This window comes from Elephantulus edwardii, unplaced genomic scaffold, assembly GCF_000299155.1.
Source record: "Elephantulus edwardii isolate Elephantulus edwardi_28Jun2011 unplaced genomic scaffold, EleEdw1.0 scaffold00048, whole genome shotgun sequence".
NCBI lineage: Eukaryota > Metazoa > Chordata > Mammalia > Macroscelidea > Macroscelididae > Elephantulus > Elephantulus edwardii.
The window spans coordinates 2,430,747-2,450,460 of NW_006399798.1; the positions used below are offsets into that span (position 1 = coordinate 2,430,747).

Sequence of the window (19,714 nt, forward strand, 5' to 3'; positions counted from 1 at the left end):
CCCACTGTGTTCATCCGACTTCGGTACATGTTTGGAATTTTCCATTATAAACTGTTTTCAAAATGAATGAATATGGTACAAAATAAAAGAAGTAACCTGTTAGCCCCCACCCGCTTGGCGCTGACTCACCCATTTGGCTGTAGTGTGTTCCCTAAGAGCTGCCCAGTGAGGGTAATGGTGCCCTGTGGTGACCACCCACTGTCCACACTGCGGATATTCCCCCAGGCCCTGGTGCCTCTTTCCTCAGACCCACCTGTCAGTGTGTGTGTGTGTGTGTGTCCCCTGGTGACCAGCACTATGCAGGATGAGCTCAGGAGGAGATGGGCTGTGTGGTCCCCTCTGCAGGTCCTGGACTTGGCTCTCCTGGTGCTGTGTTTCCCTTGGAGCTCTGCAGCTGTCACGTGAGCCAGGTGCGGACACAGGTGGGCCACGTGCCAAGTACCCTGCTCACTGCCCTCCACATGTAGTACGGGCAGCTGGTGTGTGGGCCCAGCTCAGCCCACGCTCCATGGGAGGCTAGCTGCCCTGCCCCTCCGGCCTGTGAGGGACCTCCAGGGAACACCTCCCCGCTGGTGTGAGCCCCCATGGTGGTGAGGGTTACACTCCTCGGCTGTCAGCAATGTGCCTGTAGCAGCTCTGTTATCTGCAGATGTGGACACTGCCCAAGGTGTCCACTGGCCTAAGCCCTTGACATGTGGGATGGAGGTGTGACAGGGAGCTGGGTTTCCCTTTATTGACCTCACTGATCTTAATTAGAAATAGCCCGTGTGGTGAGGGCTTCATTCTGGAAGGCCGGGAGGTGGGGATGTTCTTTGAGAGGGTGGCTGCTGGCGGCACCTTGGCACCATGGGACTGAGAACCCAACCCGAACGGACCCTTTGCCAGCAAGTGATCCCACGCCACGGCGACCCCGCATTCCAGAGCAGCTCCGAGCCCCGGCGTTCTCTCGGATGTACTTTATGGAGGCAGCTCGTCCGGCCTTTCCCCGTGGTGTCACTGCGTTGCTGTCGTCGTGTGCCGTTGAGTTGGAACAAACTCATAGCTGACCCTGCAGTAGGTTTTCAGAGGCTGTAAATCGCACAGGAGGAAGGTGCCCATCTTTCTCTGAGGAGCTGCTGGGGGGATTTGAACTGCCTGCCTTCGGGTTGGCAGGAGCAGCCCCTTACCGCTAGGCCACCAGAGCTCCCAGTGTGTCAGGTGCACTCAAGTTGGCTCTCTCATAGTGACCTTTGTGCCCTCGAGGGCCGCTGTTATGGGCACTGTCTCGACAGTGGTGGCTGTGTGCTTTTCGCCCCCAGAAGCAGGCAGAGGAGGGTGCCCTGGCTGCGGGGACAGCGGGCAGTGGAGCTGGTGTTCCTGAGCTTCCTGGTGACGATGGCCACGGCAGCAAGCACTTGTTACGTGGATTTTACCACAGTTAAAAATACAGAGAAAAGAGTGGCAAGAAGCTGTGCTGCAGTCAAGAAGGCACGTGGTTCGAATCCACTAAATGCTTCGCTGGAGAAGGAGGGGCGATCTCTTCGTGAGCCAGTCAGGTCCGATTCGATGGCACACAGCAAGCAAAAAAAAACCCAACAAAGCATAAAGAAGCAACGTGCACCCCTGACCTGTGGGGGCGTCCCAGGAGGGTGGCAGCCGGTCTCAGATGACAGAGGAGCAGGGCTGGAGCTGAGGACAGGGACCCCGCTCGGCTGGAGTCCCTGCCTCTCCCTCCCGCCGCCTGCCAGTCGGAGAGAAATGGAATCGTAAGTGCTTTGTGCCACTGAGGGTGGCGGGGGGCAGGCTATGACACCATGGTGGCAGTGGTGACGGCTGAATTATTGATGATGTGACTGCTTGTTCACACCACACAGAGGACAGATGAGAGGCGCCGTGTGGGATTCCCGGCTCTGAGGAGGCTGGGCAGCCAGGACGGAGCGCCCACAGGCCCTACATGGGTGTCTCCAGTCCCAGCCCCCTACCCTTCACCCTGCTGTGAACCCCCAGAGGGGGTTCCCCAGAAATGGAAGACTAAACTGGGCTGTAGGAGAGGGGAGGCTGCCTGCCTCTGCCCTTCCTGGTTTGCTTGGGGTCAGAGTGGCTGTGCAGGGGGTGAGCGCCTGTGGGGACAGGCCCCAGGGTGGACGGTGGTTCCACACAGCTACTACTAACCCGACGGTCGGAGCACGTACCCAGAGGTGCAGCAGAAGATCCTGGTGAGCTGCTGTTCCGGCCCAGAGAGGACAGCGGGCAGTTCTCCTCCGTGACACATCGCGGTGCCAAGAGTGGGAATTGACCTGACAGTGATGGCGTTTGGCTTGATGGGAGGGAGACAGGGTAGAAGTGATTCTGGGGTCAGGGAGCCAAGGTACAAGTGATTCTGGGGGGCTAAGTGGGAGTGGTGGGATGAATGAGAAGTGAGGAAAAGGGTCCAGCAGAGAATGTTAGGGCTGGGGGAGAAGTGTGACTGATCAGGCCCTGGTGGCAGCGAGGACAGTGTGGGAAGCCACGGTCACCTCCAGATGAGGGGGTGGTTCTCATTAGCATTATAGAATGGGGGTGCGGGGGAAGGGGGTTCCCAGAGATGCAGGGGGTGGAATCACCCAGAATTGGACAATTCTGTGAGGAGACCCACCCCGGCCCTCCCAGACCCAGGTGACACTTGTGTTGTCCTGAGCCCGGGACCGGGACACCGGGTGCCCAGGGCTCACACCATCCACGTGCTTCTTGGACATACCGGCCCTGACACCTGGCCCAGGCTGGCTGCATGAAGTCGGTGCTTTACACACACCTGATGTTTGTGCTTTTGGGGCTGGGAGTTGAGGTTTGTTTCCTTAAAACATCTCTCATCTCACACCCTGCGGTCAGCTCTGCTCAGCTGATGTCTGCTTCCCCACGCCACCTGTCCTTTACCATCCAGCCACTGTGGTTCCCCGGCCAACAGGTGGCAAGAGGAGTACCCCACAGTGCAGAGCGTGGCCCAGTTCTGAGGACCCGTGTGCTGGACGTGGCCGTGGAGTCAGCCTTGTCCTGAGAACCAGGTGAAACCCGCCGAGCGGGACAGTGCCACTGGCTGCCCGGGTCTGGGGCTCAGCAGTGGGCAGTGGCTGCACCCAGGCCCTCTGGGAGCTTGGAGGGTGGTGCAAGCATTCACTGGGTCTTGATGGTCATGCCCTGTGATGTCCTGTGGTGGCTGCATGGTGCACGGGTGCTGTGTGGACAGGAGGAAGCTGGTCCTATTGTCGGTGTGAGGCCCAGAGGGTCAGATGTGAGACCCAGCCGCGATCCTGGGGTTTTGAGCTTGGTTGCGGCTGCCTGGGCCTCAGTGTTCTCATCTGCACAATGGGGCCATTGGAAGATGAATGGGGAGGTGGGGCCCATCACAGGGCCACAAAGGGAGTAAATGAAAAGGAAGGTGACACTTTTTTGGGGTTTTTTTAAATTATTATTAAATTTTATTAGTTTTAATGGACATTTACAGAGATTTTGGGTTTTCATTATTCATTGTTGCACTGTTTACTCTACCCTTCTCCCCAGTTTGTTCTTCTTCCCCCCCAATGTGTGTTTTAATTGTCCAATTGCCACAGTGCTTGTCAAAGCCAGTTCTGATTCATCTCCTTTGTTAGTGTGTCCTTTGCCATTCCCTATCACTCCTCCCTGAGAGAGACTTCACCCTGATTCATAAGGAAAAGGGGAAGGTGACACTTTTGTAATGTGTCACAATGTGCCTTCGATTCTGAGTGCTGTGCGTCCCTTAGTGAGACTCTGAAGGAGGAACCACAAATGAGGGCTCAGAATGAGAAGCATTGGAAGGAGTGAACAGAAAAAAAGATGTTTAAAAGGTATAGATCACTGGACTTCCTGAGGGCAGTCTGGGGGTTGTCAGGTCTCTGTCAGCCAACAAAAAAAATTAATTCTACTTTTGTACATTACTGTTGTGAGCCATCAAGTCGGAACCGACCCACAGCTGACTCTCCAGTGGGTTTTCAGAGACAGTAAATCACATGGGAGGAGACCGCCCATCTTTCTCCCACAGAGCAGCTGCTGGATTCAAACCACATGGCTTTGCGCTGGCAGCGCGATTCCTTACCTCTAGGCCCTAGAGCTCCTACATGCATATTTGCAACACAGAAATTGTTAATAGAAAAACCATATATTTGTGATATCAACATAATACATAAAATAAAAATCACAGGATATATTGGATATACCATGGACTGCTAGGAGAGAGAACAGGTTTATCCTAGAGAGGATGAAACCAACATGTTCTTTGAAGACAAGGGTTCTGAAACTCCATCTAACTTCCTTTGGGCACATGGACGGGAGCGACCAGTCCTTGGAGAGGGATGTCATGCCTGGAAGGGTGGAGGGACAGTGCAGGATGAGATGGATTGATTCAGTGAGGGTGGGTGTGTAGAGACAATTAAGTCAACTCAGAATAGAGCTGAGTTCAGAGCTGTTTTTACGTAGGGTCACTGTGAGTCGCAAGCGACTTGACGGCACATGACTACAACTCACGTCTGGACCCTTAGCTAATTAGAATTAAATCATGAAAAGCTCTGTTTCACATTCTGGGGTTCCAAGTGGACATTTGACTTGGGGGACCGTATTTAACGCTGCATGGTATGTTGTTGTTAGGTGTCGTCCAGTCAACGCTGCCCCACTGAGGCCCCACGTTCGAGAGAACGTAGCCCTGCCCGGTCCTGCGCCATCCTCAGTGCTGACAGCTGCCACGTTGCCTGGTTGACGTTGTTATTATCCTGTTGCAGAGAAGGTTGAGACCCAGAGAGCACAAGGTTGGGCACGGGCAGGGACACATGGGGACTGTTGTGGTGTGGATGTGCCATCAAGGTGGGACTGACCCAGGGCGGACCCTCCAGCAGGTTTTTGGAGGCAGCAAATCTCACAGGAGAAGTTTGTCCATCCTGATCCTGCAGAGAAGCGGGTGGACTCGAAGAGCAACTTTGTCTCGGCAGCGCAATGAGTTCTGAGGTAAAAAACCAAACCAGTTCAGCAAAGGGAAAAGAGTCAAAGCCGTCTTTGCAACCCCGTCACACTGCCATCCTCTGACAGTGGCAAGTGCTGGCGAGGACGGGGAGCCCTTGAAGGCCTACACACAGCGGCTGGGAATGTTGGGTGATGCAGCCGCTGTGGGGAACACTGGCAGCTCCCCAGAAAGCTAGACGCAGAATTGCTCCCTGCCTTCACGTCGGTGCCAGGCGTTGCGACCCTCTGCCAGGTTTCTGAGGCTTTTCAGATAAAGACACAACAAGTAACACACTAGGACTGCGCAGAATTAGCGTGGGACCCAGCAGTTCCACTCCCAGGTTTAAAATGAGAAGTGGGGACACACAGATATGTGTACCCCATGTTCACAGCAGTGCTGCTGACAACTCCAAGGTGCCCATCGGCTGATGGTGCAGCGGTCCGTGCTGTGGGGGGGTCCTGCCAGCTCAACGCACGGTCCCTGGGAACAGCAGACGGAGCCCTTGCCCAGTTCCGTGCCCCCGCCCCACAGTGCGCCCACCCACGGCCATCTCATCTCGAGTATCTTCCTCTGCATCGGTGATCCTCTGCCCGCCCAAGCGCGAGGCCCCTCCCAGGACGGGCGCCTCCTGACCACATCCGCAGACGCGAGTCCGTGACTCGGGCTGTGACCTGGGTGAACCCTGAGAGCGTAATACTGAGCAGAACAAGCCAGACACAGAGGACAAAGCTGTGTGGTCGCACTCCGGGAGGACAGCCAGATGCACCGAGACGGGAGGCGGATAGTGGCGCCCGGGGCCAGAGGACAGGGGACGGTTTTAGGAGCCAGGACGTCCTTTCCTGACGTCACATCCACCTGTCCGCAGTACAGCCTCGTCGGTACTAAGTGGTGCGCCGGCCTGGTCACCCCGCCGCTGCTTTCTGGCTGTCCGTGTACTTTCATTCTTCTCGGCACCTCGATTCCAGCATCTGACCACGTGTGAGTGTGTCTGTGTGTGTCTCATTCTATGGGGTTTCAGCACATATACCGTTTGATGTAGCCCCTCTGCCCCCCTCGCAATCAGGGTGCCCTCCCCGAGGGGCTGCCTCCCACTGTCGCTCCCACCCCCTCGCCTTGCGAGGCCCGAGCTCTCTGTAGGGATGCTGTGCGCGTGGAGCCACGGTGTCACCCGGGTTGGCTGTTCTCATCAGCATGATTCTCCTGAGACCCTGGACTGTCGCGTCCGTCAGCAGCCTCTTTATTGCAGGGGAGCGTGATGGGGGAACGGAGCAGTTTGACCATTCTCCCCTCGAAAGCCGAGGAGCAGTGCTGTTACTGGGTGCCGTCAGGCCAATCCCCGATTCGCGGTGGTCCCGTGACAGCAGCGTGAGACCTGCCCGCTCTGTGTGTGGTGGCCCCGTGACAGGAGAGTGAGACCTGCCCATTCTGTGCCATCCTCACGGTCCCCCCCTCCCCCGTGTCATCCAGTGCGTTGAAGAGCCTCCTCCTCCTGTGACCCTCTTTTCCAGACATGGTTACTGCTCCAGGGACTGGTCCCTCCTGGTCACCTGCCCAAAGCGTGTGAGCCCAGGTCTCACCACCTCGCTTCTCAGAGGCCCCCTGGGTGCGTCTCTTCCCTATTTACTCGTTCTCCTGACGGTGTTGCTGTTATACCGCTGAGTTCACTGGGACCCAGAAACCCTGTCAACAGCCGAACTGCACGTCGCCCTCGTCTGTGCCTCCCTCACGGCCTCCAACCTGCTTGAGCCCTTGTTACAGCCACGGGGGCAATCTTGTTAAGGCTCTTCCTCTCTCTCTGACCCTCCACTTTCCCCTGCATGATGTCCGTTTCCAAGGACTGGCCCCTGCCGACAAGATGTCCAAAGTACTCGAGGGGGAGTCCGTCACCCTTGCTTCTAAGTAGCACGCTGGGTGCACCTCCTCACAGACTTGCTCGTGCCTTTGGCCTCCGCGGGACACGTAGCCCTCTCCTCTCCGGGGGTCCGTGACATGTTGGGTATTCCTGACAATGCTGTCACTCGAAGGCATTGACTCTTCCTCAGTCTTCCTCATTCATTGTCCAGCGTCTGCATTCTGGAGCCGTTTTCGGCTTTGGGTCTTTACGTGTAAAGGTGCTACGTGAGATCCCTTTCTACGGGACAAAGGCCAGGACTGCAAACCCGGGTCAGATGAGGAGATGTTGAGCATCGGAAGAACCCACTCTTTTCTGGGGTGTCTATACCCATCACGTCCCCCAGAAGCGCGTGCTGTGACCGCTGTCGCTGTGTCACCCCCGGCCACTGGCCTTGGGCTGCTCTTCATTTTTGTTGTTCTGATAGATGCGTGCTCGTGACTCACAGTGGTTTGATTTTTTTTTCTGACCTCTAACGCCCTAATAAGGCAGCCTGGGTGTCATGGTGTGTTAACATGCTTGACTGTTAGCCAGATGATTGGGGGTTCAAATCCACCATGTGCACATAGGAGGTGGACTCAATGCTCTTCTGTAAAGATAAAAAGCCTAGCAGACCCGGTGGGCTGTCCTCCGTCCTCCAGGGTCCCTGTGAGCTGGGGAGGAAGCACCATGGTAGCTAATTTCTCCCTCAAACGTATAGGTAAGTCCGTGCTCCGTTCAGAGCTAATGCTGGCATGAGATGTGAGATGTAGTGAGAGTCCGTTTATTTCTCTCTGGATATCCGATTGCTCCAGTACCATTTGTTGAAAAGGCATTCTTTTGTCGAGAATCAATGTGTTACATTTATGTAAGGCTAGCAAACGCGTGAGGGAGCTGTGGGGGTCTAGAGCTGCCAACCCAAAGGCCTTCGGTTCTAGTCCCCAGGGGCCCTGTGGGAGAAGGAAGGGCAGTCTCCCTCTGTGTGATTAGCAGCTTCTGAAAACCCGCTGGAGGGTCAGCTGTGGGCCGATTCTGACTTGACAGGAAAGCACGAGGGGACAAAACAATAGACCAGTTGCGTCCAGTGGCCTGACTCGTGGGGACCCCAGGGGTGTCAGGGTGCAACCCTGCTCCAGGCTTTCAATGGCTCGTCGATCATCAGGACATTCTTCTGAGGCTCCTCTGGGTGGACTTGACCTCTACCCTCTGGTTGGCAACGGCAATGTCCACCTTTTGCACTAGCCAAGGACACATGGGTGTGAAAAAGATGGAATGAGTTTAATTATCCAGTGTACCCAGGGTGAGCGTGAACTTGACTTTTAGAACAACAGCCTAGTGCGTAACCTTGTGCCACGAGGGCTGCTGATGGGAAGGTTGGTGTGAACTCAGTCGTGACTTTTGGGGTGAAGGCTGTGTTTCTGTAAAGAAGTATTCTAGCCTTGAGAACGCTGTGGGGTGGTCGCTAGGAACTGAGGTCCCATCTGGCATCGGGCTGGGCTTGGCAGAGCCGGAATCCATACGGACTTGTGCGCTGGTCACCTGGTCACCCTAAAGGCCAGGCGTCCGGTGGTTCGGAACCACCAGCGGCTCCGGGGAGAAAGAAGCGCGATCTCCTGCGCTATTTACAGAAACCCGTGGAGGCTCAGCTCCGTGTTGGCAAATTCACAGCAAGGAGTGTGGTCATGTGATCAGGTCATGTGATCAGCGTAGAAGAGCCCTGGCTGAGAGATGTCTGCCCGCTTTGCTCTGCGTCTTTGAGGATTTCTGTGTCCGCGGTCACAGGTCGCCCCCACCAGCCATGGTTCCTGGAGTACAATAGTCTCCCATGGCTGCGGCCACAGCAGGGTCTGCAGAGCTGGCCTGGTGCCGCCTGTCCTGTGGCCTGTCACCTGAGGGCATGTCCTCCTTTGTTCCTGGTCAGATCAGATCTGGGGAGGCTTCTTTGTGCAGCCCACCCGGCCCTGTTGAACTGAGTCCCAGAAGTCCCAGCCAAACGAGTCACTCTTCCCGTCCACCGAGACGAGCCGGTGCAGGTTGCAGTGCGGAGGGTCGTCCTGGAGACCGCACCTTTGTGACGGGGAGAGCTGCCTGCGCGGGGAGGAGGTCGTGTGTCATCTGTGCTCCCAGGGGATGTGCCTGAGCTGAGGTGGGTGTGGAAGGCGGGGCTTCGACACAACCTCAGCAGCCGGTTACGCAGGCTAGTGGGTGCTCTTGAGTATAAGCACCGAGATGACCTGGGGACCCAGGCTTGCGTCAGCTGCCAGTGGGGTTGCCCCACAAACCAGAGCCACGTGAGCTCCCAGGGACGTGAGCTGAGGGCACCAGTGCCACGAGGCGGTGACGCAGTGCTGAGCTGGGGAACTCACGCTGTGCCCATGGGGACAGGACTGGCTGTTGCAACGTGACTCCACAACTGATGAAATCCTTCCTAGACTTCAGGGAGGAGGCAGTGTGGCCTCTGTCGCTTGGCGGAACGTGCGTCTTGTTTGCCTCATTCCTGCAAGTTCAACAGAAAACGTCCTCAGTCTGGATGGAATCCCTCAGCCTTTAAGTGCTGTGGTGAACCGGAGGACCTCTCCCCAACCTCCAAGTGGAGCTTCCTTGATCTGAAGCATCTGACCTGGACCCTGGGAATGTGGTTGCCATGACAACCAAGAGCATCCGCAGTGTCCAGAGCCATGGGACCAGTAAAGGCAGCCTGGGCACTGGGGCTGGTGGGACCAGGTGATCTCTAGATGTAGCAGTCAGAGCTGAGACCCTGAGTCATATCAGTGCCTGGTGCTTCAGTTTCTCTTTTGTGCTGGGAGGCGGGGAGGTCACAGTGTCCACTGTGTGAGACCCTTCTCAGTGGCCTGTGGCCTCACTCCCTCCAACCTTGAAGCCCAGGTGAAGGGCCCGGGGCGCACAGGGCGAGCCCAAAGGGTCAGGGGTTAGTGACTACCTCTGCTCATTTATTGTATCATTTGCTAAATCCAGGGGGAGCCCTTAAAGATGAGTCTCTCTTGAGGGGTGTTAGAGCTAGCGTGTGCATGGGAGAGAGGAGGCTGGGTGGCGAGACAGTGAAACACTCAAGCCTTTTGGAACGAGAGAGTGATGAATGGTCTTGGTGGGTTGTGGGGAGAGGAGGCCCCCACGTATTGGAGGACACTGAGGCAGCGGGGCACTGAGGCGATGGACCCTGGGAGCTGGCAGTCAGTGCCAGAGCTCACAGCCCCGGCGGCCCTGGACCTGCCTGTCTCTGGAAATATTAAATACTGACAGGTTCTTTGGCAGCCACAGCCTTTTGGGGGCCGACTACGGTCTCCCCAGGACCCACCAGCTGCCTTGTCATACCGAGTGACAGCAGCTCTTAGCTGCCCAGACCACGAGTCCCACCCACGGCCTACAGAGCTTGGACAGCTCCCACTCCCATCAGTGGGGGACTTTCCCTCCAGGGCCGGGCATCCCTGTGTGACATGCTCGAGGTACCCATGGTGACAGGCTTGAGAAGCAGTGATGTGTGTGGCAGACATCCAGCTGGGGAAACCCCCAGGTCCCCCACACGGCAGAGACGTATGGGTGAGGAAAGACTGACTGTGTGTGGCAGCTGTGAGGCGCGGGTCTGTGGAAAGAGACTGGACAGCATTCTGGGGAGCCACTGGGCACGTAGGTGGCCTGCGCTCGCCCCCCAGGGTAACCCTCCAGTGGCTTGGGTGTAGTCCCCCACACACCCTGGGAGGGAGAGTAGGCCGTGGGCATGTCATCCTTGGATCCCTGTGCCACTGAGGGGGCATTTGGCTGAGGAGGAACCCCGGGTGCCCAGCAGATGGCAGGCTGCTCCCAGATCAGCCTGGACACCCACAACCCACGAGCAGCCACCCCTTCCCCCACACTCCATCTGCCAAGGGGCCCAGGCTCAGCCTTCTTCTCCTCGAGTGCCCGCTGCCCAGGGCTCCTTTCCGGATCCCCTAACCCTTCCCCTCTGCCCATTCAGCCCCTTCTCCCCAGTGTGTACCCAGCCCCTCCTCCCTAGAACTCCCCCAGCCCCCCCAGCCCCTTCCCCAGAGCCCACCCGGGCCCTCCTCCCTAGAAGCCCCTCAGCACCCCCAAACCCTGTGTCCACCAGCCCCCTAACTGTCCTTTCCAAGGTGCTTTTTAAAAATCATTTTCATTTTTAGGACATTCTTAGACTTACGTAGAAATTGCATAGAAAGTATAGGGAGTCCCTCCTGTTCCCTCACCTCAGTTTCCGTTTTACTAATATCCTGGTGGCCCAGTGGTTAGGCATTCATCCGTCAACCAATAGGCTAGAGGTTCAAACCCCTGCTAACCTCCGGGGGGTGGTGGAGCAGGCTGCTCCTTTTAGTTAAGATTTACAGACTCAGTGACCACGCTGTCCTGTCCTGTCCTGTCCTTTAGGGTCTCTGAGGGTCACAGGGCCTTGAGGCCGGGGACAGTGGGTCTGGCTTCTGCTGGGTGCTGCTGGCCTTGACTGCGAGGACTAAGATTTACAGCCCGGAACCCCTTTCCAGGCGCTCAGGGTTGGAGCAGACTGCAGAGGCCTGGGGTTTTCTGTCTGGTGTTCATGTTTTGTTGATTTGTTCATTCACATCTGTTGAAGCATATCCTGGGGGCTTCCAATTTGGGGAGTTGTTAGTAGAGCTGCTGTAAATGCTTGTGAGGCCCCGGGAGGCACAGACAGACAGGAAGCACGTCCTGCAGGGGCTCAGAGCCATGGCCTTCACCGTGGATGACGCCTCATCACAAGGAGAGTGCGTGCTCACAGCGGGACCAGTAAACACCATGGAGAAAGACTGAGGTCTCCAAGTATTTCATTCCACAGTTGACGTCCGTGGATTTCTTATCCACACCCATGAAGTGGTGGCCGAGAAGTCAGAGGACATAGTGCGCCAGGCAAACTTACTGCCAAGGACCTTTTTAAAGTGTTACAGAGCAAGGATGTCCCTTGGAGGATTAAGGCGCCTCTGACCCAACCCAAGCATCTCCTGAACCCCTCTAAGAAGATCATGGACACCATAGACTAGAACTTCACTCGACCTCAAAACAGAGCTCACGGCTGCTTAGACCAGGGTGGGGTTACGAAATCTCCCTCCGTTGCTGGGGACACACTGCCCTGCCCAGCCTTATCCAGAATTTACCTTGGATTACCTGCCCTTCAGTTTAGTTCCTTTCTCTGTTAAACATTCATAATTCTTTTGATAAACCGCGTTATCTTTCACAAGGAGCTCCGGTGGTACTGTGGGTTACCTGCTGTGAACTGAAAGGCCAGGAGTTCTAACCCACTGGACAGCCGCTCTGCCAATGAGAGCTGTGTGGCCGCCGGCTCCCACAGACAGGCAGAGGTGGGGACCCTGGGGCACGGTTCCGCAGGGTGGCTGTGACCTGGAAGGACTCGGTGGGTTTGGAGTTCCCCCTTTCTAGGGGACATGCACTGGAGAAGTACTGGTGGCCTCATGGTGAGGAGTAAGGTGGAGGCTTGACTTCATCAGCTGCTTCACAGGCAGAAGATAAGCAGTCTCCCCGCGCACGGTCTACAGCCTCGGAGACCTTGCCCCGGAGGGTCAGCTTGGAGGTTCCGACTCGATGGTGTGTACGACAACAGTGAAGATGTCTGTAACAGTGACGCCCCAAAACGTAGCTCATCTGGTGTGCTCAGCTGCCCCTGAACTTCACCCCCTCCTTCCCAGGAGCTTCTGCCCCCCTTTTATTTCTCATTATTGTTATAGGATTAACACGTGGCCGGCAGAGAAGTGTTTGAAGGTGCTCTGCTGGTGCAGCCATGCCCTTCCTTGTTAACCAAAGGGTCTGTGGTTCAAACCCGCTCAGTGGTTCTGAGGGAGCAAGACCCGGTGCAGTGCCCCCATAAATGCTGAGTCCACTCCTTGACCCCACCCCCCGGCCTTCTGAGGCCGTCATTCTTCACTGGAGGGCGCTGCCCGCCCGTCTTTCTGCCACAGAGCTGATGGCGGACTTGAACTGCTGGAGATGTGTGTCCATCTTGCCTCAACACGCCATGGACCACACAACCAGGTCTCCTTGAAGATTGTCACCCGAAGACCTCGTGAGGCATGTCCTCTCTGACATGGGGTTATCGTGCGTCAGATCACCATGGCGGACGCTGCTGGAAGGCCACGGCATGTCCGTGGTGCCCCAGGGCTTTCTGGAGATCTCTGCGGGGCAGCGTGACCGCCGAGATGATCCAGGTCGGCAGGCGTGAGGGGCCTAATTATTCCTCTGTTGTGGAAATCTGTATGTCTGTGCCCTGTGTGTACTGTGGGGTAAGCATTGGGCTGCTACCCATAAGGCCAGTGGTTCGAGTCCCCCAGCCACTCCACAGGAGATGAGTCAGATTGACCTCAGGAACCCCACACCCAGTTCTGTGTTAGAATCAACTGCCTGGCACAGAGCTGTCTATGAGGGTCAGAAACAAACGGGCATGGACGCTAACAGAAAGGTCAGTGGTTTGAACCCCTCAGGAGCTCCAGGGCTGCAAGTCCTGGGACGAGCTTCCTGTGACAGGTGAGACACAAAAGCCACCAGGGCTGTTCTCCTCGGTCACCTGCGGTGGAGGTGGAGGTGGAAGCAACGTGACAGCCCAGCCAGGGCCGCAGAGGCGTCCCCTGCACTGGGAGGACACATGGGCCCCCAGTGAGGGTGGACTAGCTCTGCGCACCGGTGCCAGGGCCGTGGGTTCAAGGCGCTGTGCGTGGACCTGACGCCCCTCCCGAGTCCACCTCCCATGTAATTGGCACCTCGCTGATTGATGCCAGCGCTAATCAAACGCTTTCATCCTCTGATTGCCTCTCCCGGTGACGAGTGGCAGGTGCGCTGCCTGACAGCGGACGAGGCGACTTTGACCGAGAAAAAGGAATTCTCTGCGTTGCGCGAACGGAGCGGGCCTGGCAGGAGGGCGTCCGCGCTTAATTTGGTCCCCTGACCCCAGGGCGGTGATTGGCAGCATGTCAGCCTGGAGCTGCACCGGGAGGGGACGAGCCAGACAAAATGCCCACAGACAGCTTCACATCCCTGAGGACGCGGGCTGGAGGGCCGGAGGGGGGAGGGCCTGCGCGCAAGGTAATTACCACGAAAAAGCAGAGCAGCCTGCAAGGGAAGTGCCGTCAGAGAAACAAATGGAGACGGATGAGGGGCGCTGTCCCGCAGGATGCTGGCCACCTGGCCGGGTGCAGGGGTGCGTGGGCACGCAGGCAGGACCAGCCTGCACCCTGGTGGGGTGTGTGTGGGGGGGGGTGTGCTGGGCCCACAGACAGCGTAGCCCACCCCCAGGACCACAAGCTGCCATCGGCATTCACTGAATGTCCCTTCTGTGACTGGGAGCTGTGTCTGCAGTTGGACTGTGTCCCCCAACCTTTGTCCTCCGGGAACCCCACAATGTGACCCCATCAGGAAATAGAATAAGCTAAATGGGCTGTTGTTAGGTGCCATCTACACTGTTTCAACTCAAGATGACCCCGCAAACAGCAGAGGAATCCTGCAGCCTGCACCCCTCTTGCTGCCCACACCCCCTCACTGTCCTGCACCCCCCTCACCACCTGCCCCTCACCGCCCTGCACTCCCTCCCCTCTCTGCACCCCCATATTCCCCCCACCGCCACCGACGCTCTGGCCTTGAGCTCATTGCTGCGGCCACTGCATCACTGTCTCGTTGGGGGTCTTCCTCTTTTCTGCTGACCCTCCACTTTACCAAGAATGCTGCCCCTCTCCAGGGCCCAGGCCCTCCTGAGGATGTGTCCAAAGGAGATGAGCCCTAGTCTCATCATCCTTGTTCTAAGGAATGTTCTGGCTGCTTCAGTTGAGATCTGTGTTTGTTCTTCGAGGTTTGAAACCCTAAGTCCCCTTTCATTGGCATGAAGACAGCGCTGGCCTTGGTGGCCGCCTGAGTGACAGCGCAGAACTGAACTCAGTGGGCTTCTGTTGAATGTATTCTCTGCAGCAGATTGCCAGGCCTCTCTTCCACAGTACTGCTGGGTTTGTAGATGAGCAGAAACTGAGCCACCCAGAGTAGTAACTGGTGTCCTGGAGGAGAGAGACCAGAGTAAAGACAGACGGCCATGTGGAGCCGGGGCAGAGGTTGGAGAGGTGCGGCCACAAGCCTGGAGTCACCAGAGCCACCAGAAGCCAGGAGGCGAGGAAGGAGCCTCGCCTAGAACCTCAGGCTGGTGTCGTGGTCTCATGGGTCCTCAGGAGCTGCAGGAAAGCATCGTTCTTTTTGAGAAAGTGCCAGACCACCTTCCATAGTGGATGCACCATTTTACACTCCCACCAGCAGTGAATAAGGGTTCCAATCTCTCCACAACCTCGCCAGCATTTGCTGTTTGCTGCTCTGTTGAACTTTACTGTTGTTCCTGGGGTGAGATGATATCTCATAGTTGTTTTGATTTGCTTCTCTCTGAGAGCTGGGATTTGGAACATGTCCATGTGTTTGTTTGCCTCCTCGATGTCTTCTTTGGTGACGTGTCTATTCATGTGCCCATTTTGCTATGGGGCTGTTCACCTTTTTCTTGCTGAGGTGCTGGAATATTCTATAGATTTGAGATATGAGTCCCTTATCAGGTATGTCACTATCATATATTTCCCCCCCCCCAGTCTGTTGCTTTCCTTTTTACCCTTTTGGAGTAGTTTTGATGTGCATGGGGATTTGATTCTTAGAAGGTCTCATTCATCTATTTTGTTCATTCCTGGTTGTAGGTTTTTCATTATGCTTGGAAGACTGTTCACACTGTGGAACTTTCCTGATTTTAAACCATTCCAAAACCCTCTACTGGGTTAACTGGGAGTTGGTTTGTATTCTGTTGTGATCAGAGTTGAAAACATTGAAGGAAATGATCATTAAGCAAAGAACAGCACTACCTATTGGGAAAGTGTGTATGTGTCCCAGATGTGACCAGTTGGAGAACTTTCAAGTTAATTTTTGTGTCCTTTTTGGTCATTTCAACTTTTGCTTTGAAATTATTTGAAACTCAGAAAATTTTGCAGGGTGATTTAAAACATTATTTTCATTACTTTAAATAGTTGTTAACATTTTGTAATATTTTATTTATCATTTTTTTGCTATGCTGTTTTTGTTTTTCTTTTAGTTGTTATTTTGAGGCATTCAAGAGTAATGTGTGAATGATTGTATAAAAATTAAGAAAATGAAATATTTTTTTAGAAGTGTTAAAAAAATACAGTTCTGTTTAAGGCTCAGAGCCGTGCTGTTTGTGTGATTCTTCATGGCAACCTCAGGACATAGAGATGGTATCACCCCAACACTGCTGTGACCTCCACCCACAGGGAGGGGCACCTCGAGGTGCCACGATCAGAGGTTGGAGACAGGGAGAGCTGGGGGTCAGGAGAACCAGGGCCCAGCGCCAGGCTCAGGGTTCCTTGGCTGGCGTGGGCGATTGGGGAATACAGCTTTGATTGTTCTGGGATGGGTGTTTGCTTTATTTATCACTGTTGTTGTTGTCGATGCTTAGCTTTTGATATTTATTTTGCTTGGTTTTTTTAATTATAAAAGCAACATATCTTCATTAGGGAAAAAAGAAAGAGGTGTTCTCTCCCCAACACAGCCTTTGTTGATGGCTTGTGTCTTTCTTCGGGGCCTTTCTTTTTGATGCCTAAATGATTCTGAGTTCTGCTGTAGAGTGGGAACAAATTCATTGCTGACACTCCAGTAGATTTCAGAGGCGATTAATCACGGGAAGGAGATTGCCTCCCTTTCTCCTGAGGAGCAACTGAAGGACTTGGACCGTGTGCCTCTGGGTTGAGAGCATAGCTCCTTATCCACAGATCATGCTTTATATGGAATCTAGTTTCTGGGTTTAAATCTTTTTTAATTATCTTTATATTTGTGACATATAAACGCATATATGTAGCATTTGTGAACTGTGGAGTGTGATGGAAGCCCGTGAACCCCTGCCCCATTTTTGACAATAGAACTTTCCAGACTCCCCATCTCAGTGTTTCCCCCCCCCCCAATGCCCTCTCTCCATCCCCCAATTCCTCACCAGTAGACCACACTCAGCAGTGCACCGTGGAGTTGTGTGTGACAGTCAAGGTCATTAAAGGTGGTATATACTTCACTAGACTGTCTCAGCTGTGTGTGGCCCTTGTATCGTCCCTGCATGAGCTTCAGGAGCCCTGGTGGCGCAGTGGTTAAGCAGTTAACTGCTAATTGAAAGGTTGGTGGTTCAAGCCCACCTCTTGCTCAAGGGGAAATGTGTGGCGTTCGACATGCATTAAAATGACAGCCTATGGTCAGCTCTGCCTGTCCTCCAGGGTGCCGGAGTTAGAATCAACTTGAAGATGATGGATTTGGTCTGGTTTGGATCCTGAGCTGCTAAATGTCGGGATGATGGCTTTTCAGTTCTTTCATTGATTTTGTCACCTTTTTAAATTTTCATTTTGATTCAAATATTCACACATGGTCAGTTTCTACATGCGTGGTTCATTGAATGATTACATTCCTCATGGGGCACCCCAGCCTCTCCACCTCTCATCGGGCACCCCAACCTCTCCACCTCTCATTGGGCACCCCAGCCTCTCCACCTCTCATCGGGCACCCCAGCCTCTCTATCCCTCCTGTCTCCCTGTCCCCTGAACTCTTACAGCCTCTGAAACCCCACCAGCGGGTCAGCTATGGGTTGGTTTGGAGCTGACAGCAAAGAACAGCAGCAGTTTCCAGGGGGTTGACCATTTACCTGCTCATCAAGATTGGGTGACTTCTGGCCTCAACACATTTTCCATCAGACTATTGTTGTGCTGTTACATTGTCTTACTGACCATCACTTTTAGTGCAAGCCGATTCTCTTGGTGGATATATGGGTGTGCAGTGGCTTCCAGGTTTTCCCTGTAGTGGACACATGTACTTGGTGTCTGCCCTAGGGGGAAGGGTTCATCCCAGGACATGAAGAGAACACTGTCCGTTCTTGCAGCATATGGTCAAAGGGCCTCATTGAAGACTGGAATTTTGTGTGGAAATAAGAAAAAAAGATAAAAACACATGTGTGTGCAAGAAGCTGCACTGCAATCCCAGAGGTGCATGGTTCAAATCCACCAGATGCTCTGCTGGAGAAGGAGGGACAATCCCCTCCTGTACCAGTCAGATCCAATTTGACTGTACACACACACAAAATAATAAAAATAAAATTAAAAAATACACGTATGTGTGCACACACAAGTTTAGAGTTTACATGTTTGTGCATGTGTGCGTGTCAGAGCAGAGCCGTGCCCCCTGACAGCAACTGGTGGCCTCGAACCGCATGCCTTCAGGATTGCAGTGCAGCTTCTTGCCACTAGAACATCAGCATTCCCCTAATAATAATCCGCAGTGTCATCGTAACAGCTGCGTGGTTAGACATGCCAGCCCACATGCTCCTGCATCTATTTCTACCAGTTCTTGGGTTCAGTGTTTGCTGCAACTTCACTCAGAGACTTTACTTACTCCCACTTGTGGGGTTGATTAGGGAGACAGGTTGGAGAGTAGGGAGGCAAAGACCAGTGCAGGTCCAGGTTTAGTCCAGCAGTCCCAACCAGATCAACAGGCATAATTCCTCAATTCATGAAAATCCAGCTTCCATTCAGCAGCACAAATACACTTCTGGTTTCCTCAGTCATGCAGCAAACTTTATCTCAGCAATTACAAGTCAGCTTTTCTTTCAATCATCCAGCAACTAAAACCTTTGACTATTTCTCCATCTCCAGGGTTCTTCTGGTTACACTTTGCCACAGTCCTTTCACAGCAATGCCACAGTCTCTTCACGCTCTCTTCACCATTGTTTTTCACAGTGTGGAAAGTGCTCTTTTGCCCCCACAGCTGTTGATGATTTGCAAGACCATGTGTCCACAGTTAAGGTAGCTGGAAACCATGCTATACCCTTAACAGGGGTTAACACAATGGAGAGAAAAGCCAGTTTTAAAGGTTCTGACACCTCAGACGACTCCCTGGCTTTTCTAGCCATTATCTCCCAGTGTCTGAAGGATGAACCTTCCCTTTTCCATCATGTGTTCGTGGAAGTGTGAAAGCCAGCTGCTTCACTCCCTAAGTCTTACTCCGCCCCATTTTAGATAGTCAGTTTCTGATTTGCTTAGTCATGTCAAGCCAGCACTCTGAGGAAACAAACACATCTTTTTATCTAAAGAATTTTCTATTACAGAATATCCACATCTATAAACAAGTCCAATCCAGAGCAGGCTGTCAGGTAACAGGAACCAACACGAGCTCACAGAATGAAAGGTCTCCTCATCTGGTTGGGTTCTGGTCAATGCTTCCCCAACCACCTGTGGCTAGGTCCAAACAGACATCAGCCACAAACTCAGGAGTCCACACTTCTTACTGTGTTTCAGACCAGCTGGTGCCTTCCCTCAGCCCTGCATGAGGCATCCTCAGGACTCCACAAATCAGCAATCCTGCTTCACTTACCCATTCACCGTGCTCGGTGGGCAGTGCTGAGACAACAAGTTCAGACTCAGAACATCTCTTTATTCCTGGGCATCTCCCACTTCCACTCATCAGGTAGACTCAGGGGGTCACCACGAGTGAAGCGTGCACATCAGCTTCCTTTAACATCAAGCCCTGGAGTGGGGGCTCTGATGGACATCACCTTTACCTCCGTTCATTGGCAACGTCTCTCTCTGTCTACTTGTCTTCTGTCAAATATAACTGCGTTTTTAAAGGAAACAGCTTTTTATTTTTTTTATTTTATTATTTTGTGTGTGTGGTGTGTGTACCGTCAAATCAGATCTGACTGGTACAGGAGGAGATTGTTCCTCCTTCTCCAGCAGAGCATCTGGTGGATTTGAACCATGCACCTCTGGGATCGCAGTACACTTTCTTGCCACTAGGCCACCAGAGCTCGCCATATAACTGTCTTCAGATCA

General features: G+C 54.1%; 1 protein-coding gene across 2 annotated transcripts in view; it reads left to right on the plus strand.

The window, feature by feature from the left end:
- The window catches only part of TBC1D16 (TBC1 domain family, member 16), a 55,777-nt gene that overhangs the window by 10,188 nt on the left and 25,875 nt on the right, over positions 1–19,714 (plus strand). The window contains exon 4 of one of the 2 annotated variants that reach the window (XM_006886165.1): positions 9,585–9,622. The exons of the other annotated variant lie outside the window; for it this stretch is intronic. Within the exon in view, the coding sequence (XP_006886227.1) occupies positions 9,585–9,622 (38 nt within the window). The remainder of the gene's footprint in view (positions 1–9,584; positions 9,623–19,714) is intronic. 2 annotated transcript variants of the gene reach the window in all.